Source organism: Aptenodytes patagonicus, chromosome 12 (assembly GCF_965638725.1).
Source record: "Aptenodytes patagonicus chromosome 12, bAptPat1.pri.cur, whole genome shotgun sequence".
Lineage (NCBI taxonomy): Eukaryota > Metazoa > Chordata > Aves > Sphenisciformes > Spheniscidae > Aptenodytes > Aptenodytes patagonicus.
The window spans coordinates 22237517-22250378 of record NC_134960.1 but is presented as its reverse complement, the minus strand read 5'-3'; the positions used below and the strand labels follow the sequence as shown (position 1 = coordinate 22250378).

General features: G+C 40.7%; 1 protein-coding gene across 1 annotated transcript in view; it reads left to right on the top strand.

Moving 5' to 3' along the window:
- The window catches only part of LOC143166258 (protocadherin alpha-2-like), a 100393-nt gene extending 94118 nt beyond the window's left edge, over positions 1-6275 (top strand). Inside the window, exon 4 of the mRNA XM_076350450.1 lies at positions 5668-6275. Coding sequence (XP_076206565.1) covers positions 5668-5978 — 311 coding nt within the window. The 3' untranslated portion in view covers positions 5979-6275. The remainder of the gene's footprint in view (positions 1-5667) is intronic.
- Positions 6276-12862: the final 6587 nt, after the last annotated feature.

The following is a 12862-nucleotide window of genomic DNA, read 5'->3' as shown; positions in this document are numbered from 1 at the left end:
ATTCACAAATGCCGCATCTGAAAAGACAGCGCTGTAAATCTCGGTGACAGACCTGTACTTTGGAGTTTTGCAGCAGAGTATCACTCAGGACCTAAACTGTACTGGTCTTATTGCTGTCGTAACTAAAACGTGGCCTTTTAAGGGTGGAAATGGTGCAACCTTAACAATATGGCTGAGCTTTCTCAGGTATTTCTGAACAGAAGATGCCAATGCCTGCCTAAGTGAAAATCCCGTGAAGGGATCAGGGCTGAAAAAGCGACCTTATCTTGCAAATAGTTCCGCAGGATTTTTGTGGCTGTCACTGTTAAAGAGATTAGTTTCAAACTTCTTTTTTTTTAAATAGTCTGGCGTGGTCATTAGTACAGCATCCCCCAAGCCATGATGCTGCTTAGCTTGCTCCTGAGGGTGGAATTCAGCTCCTTTTGCACTAGCCACCCAAAAGCTAGCTGTCTAGTTTAAATTGGCTGTCTGGGCTTTATCTGTAGTTAAAGAAGCAAAGGTAATACCGCTCCAGCAGAGAGAGGAGAGGAACAAAGAAAATTCAGTGCATCTAAAAATAGGCGTTTAAGCTAGGTGTGTTGAAATGCCTTCTGAGGGTGTCTGTCTCTCTTTGTAGACTGTAGCGAGAACTAAATTAGACAGTTTAGATTGGATGCCTACTTTTTGGTGGCTGAATTTAGAAAAGGGATACCTTACTCTGTGGATGACATCTAAGAAAAAAAATTTAGGTGCCTACAGCTACCACAAGCTAAATTTTAGGGAACCTGTTACTTGTAGTAGGTGCCTGGGCTCCCTGCACAGAGCACGGCGAGAGTTAGGTACCTCTGAAAAACCTGTGTGCTGAGATCAGGACTGCCTGGAGCATGCGAACAAGAAGCTCTCTGCTCAGCGAGGTGACACAGCTCACCTGCAGCCTGCTCTCTGTCTGGGTTCTTGGAGCCTATGACATCCACAAGACACTTTCTATCTGACAATGTGTAGGAAATCAGGTGCTTTCAGAGCAATTAGGACTTATTGAACAAGTACCTATTGACTGAGATTTGTATGTTTTTCAAGTCCTGTCAGAGGTAGAGGGCTACAGCATATGACCCGTAAACGCTTCTGGAAGAGAAAAAGGTAGCTAGACACCGTACCCTACTGCTTCAAGCTTTCAGATAGGTGACTTTAGCATGTGGGGTTTTTTTTGTATGTAGATCTGCCTGTGCGTTTCAGACAACAGTCACTGGATAGAAAAAGAAGTACTTTGAAAGATGACCTAGAAGTCCTTTCCTCTCAACTAAATCTACTTGACTGCAGAGTCTCTGTTGCTCTAGGTTCCATTTAAAGTCTACTGAGACACTTGTATCTTGGTGAGAGTACAAGGAAATGGAAGGGGTGAAAAGTTCATCTCCCATTTTAGCATGCAGACACACAGGGGAAGAAGCATCAGGAGCTGCAGGTGCAGCCTAGTTTTTGGGTTCTGCTGCATGCCCACATTAAAAATAAATCATTTGGTCATTGAACATGAAGGCTGCTGTATTCCTTGAGAATAAGGCGAAGGGGTAGTCTCCAAGGTAATCCTTTGAGTTACACCAGGAAATGGCCAGACCCTGCACTTTGATGTAGAAAGTCTGGCAAAACCCCGCTATGTAGCTGTAGGAGGAAGAGAAGTGTAATGTTTTAAATTAAGTGGTATAAATATAGCTGGCAGATTTGCTTTATTTAGATTTTCCGCTAAGTTTAATAAACAACTTTAAAGCATTCAATAAGACCCATAAAATATGCAAGAGAAGTACAGCTAATCCTGTTAAATGTAAAATAGCATCTAAGTGGAAAGTTTATGTTCTTAAATTCCTGCTGATAAGAAACAGAAGAGATGTTTAAGGAAGCTTTGGAAACTAGGTGGTAGGTGACATTTATCCTTGATCTGAAATGCCTAAACATACAACATTGTTAATACAGCTGAACTGTGACCTTCCAGCCTGCCAATACAGATAAACACACATGTTATCAGGTAAATCACACAGAAGGGAAATTTCCTGAGGAGACTGTTGAAGCCCCACTTGCAGGAAATGATGGCTATTAACTCACTAAGTTCTGTCTGTCTCTGGCTTCTTGTATGTGAGCTCTCCACACAGCTGTAAGGGTAATTAGTTTCCTTTGGCTTAGTGAGTATTAAGGAGTATTAAAATGCTTAGTTTGTACGGACAGCAAACATATTCAGGGGCTGGGAAAAAAACACACAGAAATGCAAGCAAACCCCCTTAGTCTTTAGTTTGACAGAATCCTGATTCCGGGGTAGATATGATGGGTTTGTTGTGTTTGGATACATTATGTCGGATGGCTTTGTGATAAATGTTACTGGCTTCATCTGGTGAGTGGATTTGTCTAGGCAGAACCAGATTAAAGGGTCAGTATCCTGTTCTGAATTAGATTTCAATAATGCAGACGTGTATGTGCACCCTGTTAGACTGGCAAGAGTTTTCATGCAAGGAAAAAGAGATGCTGTACCTTAAGGATACCCTCTATTCTTGCACGTTACTGTATTTGTGTGGCAAAATGGATAATATAAAGTCACTGTCGTTGTCTCATGTCCTGTCTTCAGCCTAATATGGTCACGTCAAAATGGCACGACCACACACCGTGTTATTTCAGGTGTGCTGTGGTGGCACTGTGATCCATAGGGTGTTGTAACCCTGTACACTTCAGAGCATTTTTTGGACAATTCACTGCTACAGGGCTCTCCCCAGCCAGAGCAAGGATGGTTCAAAAATTGAGGTCACCTTCAGCTGTTTTTTTCCTGCCAGGAACAGGAAAAGAGCATTGGGTCTGGACCAGTGTTGTTTGGAATGAATGTTGCATGAGCTTGTTGGGAAGGAGAAAGGATTTATTTGTCAAATAGGGCTTAATTTATTATGTACAATATGAAAGCTCACATTTTTGTATTGCTGGAGAAAGACAATTGATTAATAATTTGGAAAAAGGCCAAGAGACACAACAATCACCTTTGTAATTTATCATCTCAAAGAAACAAAACCGATATGAAACGTACCTGACCAAATTACTTTATTGAGCAGAAATGAAAGCTGGTTCATATTAATGTGTTTAGTATGAAAGGGCTTGCTAGGACATTGCTATTACCAAAACCAAACATGTAAAAAGCCTGAAGCTGGTAGTTAAGACCGTAGGAAATCTACAGAAAAGCTACAACAGATGAAATAGAGGAACTTCCATATTAATAATAACTTCAAAAAAGATATTTGAGGCTAGGGAGGTTAAGGTCACTGAAACAACTTCAGCAGTTCCTGGAAAGAACATAAAGTCCAAGTCAAATCTTCTTCATCATTAAGTACAGTCTTAGGGGAAAAAGAAGTGTACAGGCTCTTCTAATTCTTGATTAAACATCACATTGTAAAAGCAGTCATATCACCTCCTTTACAAAGGTTCCATGTGCCAAACCTATTACACAGATGGTCTCAGGGACAGTTCTGGTGTGTCATGTATACACATTTCTTTGGCTCTGTAACATGGACGTACTGTGTAAGTGTGGAAAAGCTTAAAAGGAATCATGCTTTCCAGTGGTGTTTATTTTGCTGCCAGGCAAGAGAAAGATTGTCAAGCAGCAAAATGCGTTCTTTAGCTTTTGAACCAGGAGATCCTTATGTCTGCACGCATGACATACATTTGATTTCATAAAACAGAAAATTGTATGAACAACATTACAGAAGATGAAGAATCATGAAAGAATAAGAAGTACAGGAGATGCTGTTCATTTCAGGAACTGGCTGCTAAAGCAAATGCAATATTCTTCATTACTACTACAGGGGTACGGAGCAGTCAGTAGCTGAGGTTTACTGAACAGCATATTCTGGTCTGGCAAAATGCTGGAGATCTCCCGCTAGATTGTCTACTTTGTTTCCTCTTCCTGCGCTCTTTCACCAGCTAGACACCTAGGACTTCTGTTTCTTCTCCTCCTTGCTGTGCCCTTGCCTCCTCTTCCAAGGGATATGGAGTCCCTCTCAGCTGGTTTTCCAACCCTTCCTTGTAGCAATGCAGATCCCATCTCCTTCTTTCCCCGAACATCTTTACCTATTCAACTGGACAGCTCTGATGCAGAATACAATGATGTTGAGACTTAATCAGATCAGTGGTATTGGCATTGTTCATGTGGTATTGCAAGAATTTGTGTGTGGCTAGGAGTTCTACAAGTGTGACAGGTCCTATGTTTGTGATACTGCACTTTTAGAGTGTAGATAAGAATGTTTTCATCAGATTTAAGGGCTTCAGCATCAATGCATAAGCACTGAGCTTTCCCCTGATCACAGTTCCTTAAACACTCTAAAATGATACACTAAAATGAATATGCTGTTCCTATTCAAAATTGGGAGTTATGTAGATTACAAAGAATTTTCAAAGTTTAAGAAAAAGAAAACAGCCAGTTTTTAAGACTTTCTCTCATAGAAGAACCTGATTTATGTTGCATCTCATTATGCTAGAAAATTGTCCTTGTCAGGACAACATACATAAACATTTCAATCTGATTAGCTCAATCTTGGTAAAATCATGGAAATAAAATTAAAAATTTGCTTCATACTGCAAGCCTGAAGCTGGGAACAGAACTTCACTTTATATTTGCCTGTATAAAGTATGGTGAACTACCATTCTACTATATCAATTCAAAGAACCAAGAGTTAGTCACCAGTCTGGTGTTTTTCATCCTTTTTGTTGTGATATTACAATAGGAAAAAAGAAACATAATAGTGAGGACTTTCCCGGTTTGAGAACTCATTGCAGTATTATTTACTTCTGAGCCATTCTTGACAGCTTACCACAAATTTGGCACCAGCCCTTTCCAATTTCCCATTTTGCTTAAAAGTTCATAGTTTAGAAAAACTTTACAACTCTCATACAAGAGTCACCCTATTTCCTGGCAAAAGGGAACAGGTTGTTAGAGCCTCGCCTTGAAGAAGACTATGAATATTTCTGAGACCAGATTCTGCACCCTGATTGAGGGAGTCCTGCGGTATCTCTACCCAGGCAATTCAGTTCACTCCTGTTTTTGCTCTAGGGCCATGTCTGCTGATCAGCCACATTGCATACATACATACATACATACATACATACATACATATTTATATGCTAGTTGGCTCTCAGATTCCTCTCTGGGATGCATCAACTCATTCCCTCCATGAAGAATCCTGGACACAGCTGACAGGATGGTTTGCTAGGATATCCAGCATGGATGTGCATACTGCCCAGGCTGACTCCCCCTGCCCTGGACAGTCCTCTAACCCTATCTCAAAAGACTTTTGACACCCTCAAACATACCCTTGTGCCATGCAATACACATGCTTGTGTTTCATGCTATAAAACACTACAGTGGGCTGCATCACAGACATCTCTTATTCCAAGCACTTCAAATTCAAAAGAAACATAGAGAGCAATTGTATTTCAAGGCACAACATGGGATCCAGAGCATGTTGGGCCCAGCAGTATGCAGAGTGAGTCAGTGCATGCTAACATTGAGCAGCCTGGACAAGAACCAGTCGATAACACCCAGATGAACAGCCAGGCAACCAAGAGTCAACGTAGAGCCAGGCTAAAGCCATAGCTTTCAAATAGGAAGCTGATACTCACTGAGTGCTTTAATGATGCTTTAAGCTTTTCTTGCTGTTTTGACTTTTTCAGAACCTGAGGCGGGAGAGGTGTCCCCCCCAGTGGGAGCTGGTGTGAACAGCAACAGCTGGACCTTTAAATTTGGACCGGGCAATCCCAAACAAGGTGGTCCTGGTGAGTTGCCAGACAAATTCATTATCCCAGGATCTCCTGCAATCATCTCCATCCGGCAGGAGCCACCAAACAGCCAAATTGACAAAAGTGACTTCATAACCTTTGGCAAGAAGGAAGAGACCAAGAAAAAGAAGAAAAAGAAGAAGGGAAACAAGACTCAGGAGAAAAAAGAAAAGGGCAACAGCACCACTGAGAACAGTGACCAGTGAGGGGTTTATACTGAAAGAACCCACTTAGCCAGTTTTTGTAATAATGGCAGATTTCTCCTATGTAGCAACTCCCAACTTCTTCCTACTGTTAACAAATTTCCTGTATGTACAGACTTGAGAAAATCAGCAGGAAATTCACAGTGTCTGTCTAAATTGCTTAACAGGTTTTGTCTTAAAAGCTTTATTAAGTCTGGTGTTAACTCTTTTTCTCCACTCTGGCTTGTTTTCAGAATCTAAAAAGCAGACACAAGTTTCCTTTCTCCTACGCCGAAAAGGAGAATCTTCACAGTACAGCCAGTGAGAGGTTGGACTCTGCACTGTGGTTCCTGTGCTCCTGTCTTGATGACACTTACAGGATAGGTTTAAAAGTTTTAATGTTGTGCACCCTCTATCTGATTGAAAATATTTGTGTGCAGATGTCAGCTAGGTGATATGAGATCAGATTATAAAATGCAAGAAGAGCTGGTAAATATGCAACAGAGGAAACACCTAATGAACACAAATGTTCACAGATGTTCAGGCTGGGGAGGAAATGACTGAAAGGAGATGACCAGACTTTTCAAATCTTGAGAAGTCACTGTGTGGGAATACTGAGTTCTATACATGACGTATTGTACACACTCCTGCAAATAAAACCTCACATTTACAGCTCTTTAAGATACCATAAATTTTATCTCTTGTCAAGCAAGCCATTGGGAAAATTGTCCCTTAAAGCCCTGCATTACCCTGGCAAGGCTAGCCCTCAGAGTGTAAGGAGGGCTGGGCTGACATCCCAGGAATGTAACTGACTGTGATGCTCTGTGTCCCTATTTCCACTCTAACATTATTTTGCACATTATGTCTCTGAAAAGGTCAGAGTTTTTCCACGACACTTATGCAAAAGAGAGAAAAAAGAAACGTTAACTATGCTATTTGTTATTTGAGATATTTATTTATAAAGAAATATAGCTGTAAATGTTAAAGAAATATGATGCCCTTTAACCCAAACAGAAGTCAATCTAGAGCCATTATAAATTACAATTGCTGCTATTAAAGTGCTTTAGAAAAATTGCCTGAAACATCTGTATTATATCGGCCACTTGCCAATAACAGCTTTATTCTGTCGGGTGACTTGGGGGCTGCCTCTTGCATGTATTAGTAAATACAAGAATATCTTCTTTTTTTTTGCATTAATCTGCACTTTGAATACACCTTTGCAAACAAACTGTCCTAATACGAAGAAGCAGAAGCAAACTCCTCACACAAATGGATTTACTGACCTGCTAGCTCTGTGCAGTACGTTGGTGTTACCTCCCACACAACCTTTTCTGATTTTAGTTTTACTTTTCTATGAGATTATGAATTTCTGACCCTACTAACACCCATTATGTAAAATTCAAGTACTGTATGTATGCTGTATGCTCTTATAAGAATCCTGAAATATATATTCTGTGCTTGTGTATGTGAATGTCAATGCAACTATTATTAGAGTGGACTTTAAGCTTTACCGTTGAATGTAATTTCATTATTTCTTTTTTGTACACTTGTGAAAAAGTGGAGTAGTGTTAATTTTTTAAGCGACTGTTGATTATCAGTTTTTTGTGTATGAAACACAAGTAAAATACCTTTCTTAAATCAAGCCATGCATGCATTTGGGGATTTATTGGTAAGAATCTGTGAAGCTAAAGCTCTGTGAATTACTGAACCTAAGGGTATAAATGGAGTATTGAATGTGGTTGAGGATGTTGCTATAAAACGAACACATGTATTTCTAAATAGAATATAGCTGATGAGGGAATTCCAAGGAGTTTTCTACATTATTGTACAGTCACAGAATAAAGCTGAAGTGTCATATTAATTGGAACTGTGTAAGAAACTCCATAGCTCTAAAATTTCTAACAGGCCCTTTAATCTAGGATCAAAGAGAACAACTGGATTTCTTGAGACATGTCTTGGATGTTTTAAGTTTCCAAACTGCTGACGGTTCAGAACAGGACAATTCCTATTCATTTTTAAGAACCTGCAGCAAGTCTTAAAACATCGCAGAAGGTAAAGCTCCAATAAAAGAATTCATATCTCAGAGCGTGAACCACCAATGGCCTCATGTGGTCTATTTAGAGTTTTCTTTTGCTACCAGTCTTGTTTTACTGGCAATGAAAAAGATGCTACTTGAGAAAGAGAATCCTTGATTCAGTTTTTAAGGCTAGCCAAGAGGAAAAAACTTAAGATTTGGGGAGGGAGCTGTTCTTTTATGCAAGTGTACTATGCAAGTACATTTAGACTTTTTTTTTTTTTTTATTTGGTGACTAATCCAACAGTTCCCAAAACATTCATAAACTGGAGTTACAGCGGTAACTTAAACACACAGAAGGGTACTGTTGTTTTGTACTCATTATAAAGTAGTTCTCCTCAATGCCTCTGGCAAAAATCCAGCACAAAGATTTAATTCTTACAGGAATCTTTAACATTTGATTATTTTTAGATTTTAATTGAATATTTTTTTTTCTTTTGAGTGCTTTGCATTTTCCTCTATACAGGCCAATCTGTTTCATTAATTTTTCATCAGTGGTCATACACAGCTGGTTTTCCAAGGCTTGCTTCTATCAGAATGAACCAAGAGCTGCAGTGTGCCTCTGATTTGCCTGTTTTAACACAAACTTACATTTGCCAGTGCTGGCTTTGTTGCAGATGCTTACTGCAGGAGGACTGTGTGCTTGCATGACTTGGTAGACAAAACAAAATATCTGAAGATAAGCATTTCAGTAGGGAGGTCTGATAGAACAGAGAAAAAACTTGGAGAGGAGTAGTAGAACATACATTACACAGATTCACTTTGTTTTCAGAAGACTGAATCAGGCACCTCACCAGATTTTTAAAAGATTTTTCCACATTTGAACCCTCTAGTACAACTGGAATGCTGATATGTCTTAAGTGAAATTTGGATATTTCAAAACTAGTATACAAAAGATACCACTAACAACTTTGATTTTGAATCATAGAATGGTTTGGGTTGGAAGGGACCTTAAAGATCATTTAGTTCCAATCCCCTGCCATACACAGGCAGGGACACCTTCCACTAGATCAGGTTGCTCAAAGCCCCATCCAACCTGGCCTTGAACACTTCCAGGGATGGGGCATCCACAACTTCCCTGGGCCACCTGTTCCAGTGCCTCACCACCCTCATAGTGAAGCACTACTTCCTTATATCTAGTCTGAATCTACCCTCTTTCAGTTTAAAGCCATCACCCCTTGTCCTATCACTATGTGCCCTTGTAAAAAGTTCCTTTCCAGCTTTCTTGTAGGCCCCCTTCAGGCACTGGAAGGCTGCTATAAGGTCTCCCTGGAGCATTCTCTTCTCCAGGCTGAACAACCCCAACTCTCTCAGCCTTTCTTCATATGGGAGGTGTTCCAGCCCTCTTATCATCTTCATGACCCTCCTCTGGACCCACTCCAACAGGTCCATGTCCTTCTTATGTTGGGGGCCCCAGAGCTGAATGCAGTACTGCAGGTGGGGTCTCACGAGAGTGGAGTAGAGGGGCAGAATCCCCTTCCTCGACCTGCTGGCCACGCTGCTTTTGATGCAGCCCAGGATACAGTTGGCCTTCTGGACTGCAGGCGCACATTGCCAGGTCGTGTTGAGCGTCTCATCAGCCAACACCTCCAAGTCCTTCTCAGGGCTGCTCTCAATCCATTCTCCCACAGCCTGTATTTGTGCTTGGAACTGCCCCAACTCATGCGCAGGACCTTGCACTTGACCTTGCTGAACTTCATGAATGTCTAGGAGGAGGAGAAACCCTTGGCATGAATTGTTTTTAGCGGGGTGGGGGGGGTGAAATTTGCACATTCTGCCACAGTTTTGGGGGTTACTGTTTAAATACTACACAACAATGGGAATTGAGGATCAGAGGTGGTGGCCAAAACCAACAAGAATCAAGAAAAAAGTTTCTTTTATCCTCTTGCTGACAATGAAGTGAGCCAGGCAAAAATACACTGCAGAATTTGTTAACAAGGAAATTATAATTCTGGGGCTTTTTACCACTTGAACAATTTATTCCTCTCAGAATCCATATATTTTTTGTGAGCATATTGTCTTTGGAAATCTGGGTTTTATGCATACAAGATCAGTGGCCAAAACCATTGGGCTTTTATAAAAACTAAGCCTAAGTTATGTTGTATATTAATTACATCCTGTCATTAAAAAGATATTTTACATTAGGCTTCTAAGACTTAGTCTTGTGCAATTTCTTTCTGCTTAGTATTTGGGTCATGGCACATCACAGGAGGGGGATCCAACTGAAGTTTGCCAATGATCTGACATAAGGGGAAGAACATAGAACCCAAAATACATTTCCCAAATTTCATATATGAAAATCCATTATGGAATTAATTGCAGCCAGCTTTGATATCTTTTAGGATCATCTTTCATTTCCCTTTCTTCTTCATTCATCTGATGTGTTTCAAGAACCGCTTCCATTTTTGGAAAAAGCCATTACACTGTTAATTGACTTTCTCCCCAGGAGAAATGTGAGTAAGCTACCTTTATGGAACAGCGCTTATTAGTACATGATACAGTGACTACAGTTTCTATAGGATACATAATTCATGTTGGCTGGTCAAAAACTTAGACCTGCCCGTTCTGGGGCTTAATAGTCTCAAGGTTCCAATAAATAGCATTTCCTCCAGGAAACTTCATTTTATTAGCTCCCTAATCCATATGTAACATATTTAGGTAAAAAATGAGTCCATGATTCTTCCTGCTTCATGCCACCAAACACTTCCATTAGAGCTTTCTGTGTTTCTAAAATCACCTGCTCTTAAACTGTAATTACATTCTTAAAATGTAAAGTCAATTACTGCCTTTCTTTTACACAATTGGCCTCACTTATTTTAATCCAGGTTATAGCCAAGTTTGTGTCAACAACTGGGTAAAATAAACCATGTACAATCTTCCTTCCTTATCCTATTTTCTCCTAGCAGGAGTTTTGTGGATCTCGTGTAAGACAAGTAAGGAAGGAGCTGAGCCGTTATCCTCATTTGAGTCCTAAAGAACGAGTAGGTTCCTCAGCTTTGCTGTTATTTAATTGTTTGGAAACTACTGGCTGTTCCTTGACACAGACACTTTTTTAAGACACTGTCAAGAGTCCCATGTTCTGTTAAGGCTCCTGTAAATATGCAGAAGTATCACTTTGATCAAAAGTTTGGCTTTAGTGACTAAGTATACATTGAAGTCCTTTGGTTTCTTCCTTCACATGTCTCTGAAGGAGAAATGAGTGAACAGCTGAGCAATGTTTTGATATCATCACACATAGTTTAATCTGCATGAAGCAAATGTATGCCCTGGAAAGTATAGGACAGGCTGAGCTCTTCAAGCAATGCAATAATACATTGCGTATATGAAGGGCTTGATATGATGCTCACACATGCCTGAGTGGCTGGCTTTGCACAGTACTTACACAATTGGACATACCAAGAGCGCATAGAATAGCTGTCATGAAATAAATGCTTCATCACATTTTAATGACCTTGTGCAGCTTAAACCAGCATACTAGAAAATCAATATTGCTAGCATAAAAATTAATTTTCCATTAGCTCTTGGTACGGGGATGCTGTACTCTCTACTCTCCTGAGTTCTTTCTGCTCTCTATGGCCTCTGTCCCTCACTAAAGGATCCAGTGATACTGCTCTGCATTTGCAGATGGGGGGGGGTGGGGGGGTGTGTATGTGTATATATATGTGTATCAGAGATATATACACAAATCTGGGACCTGATTATGTTGTTATACAGAATACTGCAACGCCTACTGTCAGTGGTAATACTGCTTAGGTAAAGCCTATTATGCAAATCTATCTGATTTTTCAAGGTGATGCTATTATGGTGACATTATGCACCTACTTCTGGAATGTGTGCTGTTCAGGTGCCTTTGGCTGGCTTAGAGAACTAACGAAAGGAATTCTTCATCATGAAGTACTGCAGAATTGCTTCTGCCACACAGTGAGAAGAGAGTATCTTACAATGCACTGTGGATTCCCTTTCATACCCCAGGACTGCCTCCATGCAATCACCCTGACACAGGTTTTAACATCAAAAGATGACAGACATGTAGTGAAGTAAACATCTTTCAGAAGCCACACAGCTTGGCAAACACTAAAAATGTTTGCTTGCCAGCGGCGCCCAGAGCTATGTAACTGTTGTCTGAAAGACAGCAAGTAACTCATCCACATTTAAGAACTGATGTCTGGAGCATATTACAAAACAGACATGCTAGGCTTGAAAACCAGATTTCAAAACCAGGACCCTGACAAAGAGTTGGAGGTATTAAGCTGGCCTTCATACCAAGTAGAGCAGCCATAAGTCTGTTGTCACTCCAACCACTCAACTCACTTGTCCCTCAAGATAATGAGCTCCATTATGGTGGGGGGGAGTGGGGCATGTCATGAAGAGATAAACCCATGTATGCTGTCAGGTGGGAAATGTTATGCTACAGGCATATCATTGCAATAATGCACATAGATCGGGTGTTGGGCATACTTATGGGGCTTTGTGTTAGGTGAAGGGTGAAAGCCCATGTTACCAGTGCACCATTCCAGCAGGAATAATACCTGAATCTCCTACCAAATGTGAGACCCTGAAGGGCTGCCCTATGGACTCAGCAGTGGGTATTGCATCTGTGCTGGGGCATTACACCTGCTTTCAGGCTTCAGCACTGAGATGGGATAACATAAGAGCTGGCCCTGGCAGCCCTGTTCCAGCTCCTTTGGTGGTATTTTATGGAAGGTTCAAGTGTCTTGGCACCCTTGGGCAGCACTGAGGAGAATTAGAAAGTCCTTGCCCATTAATTACAGGAATGGCGCCACACAAGAAGCCTGACAAGACATAATAGTTATTACAACACATCAATCACAGC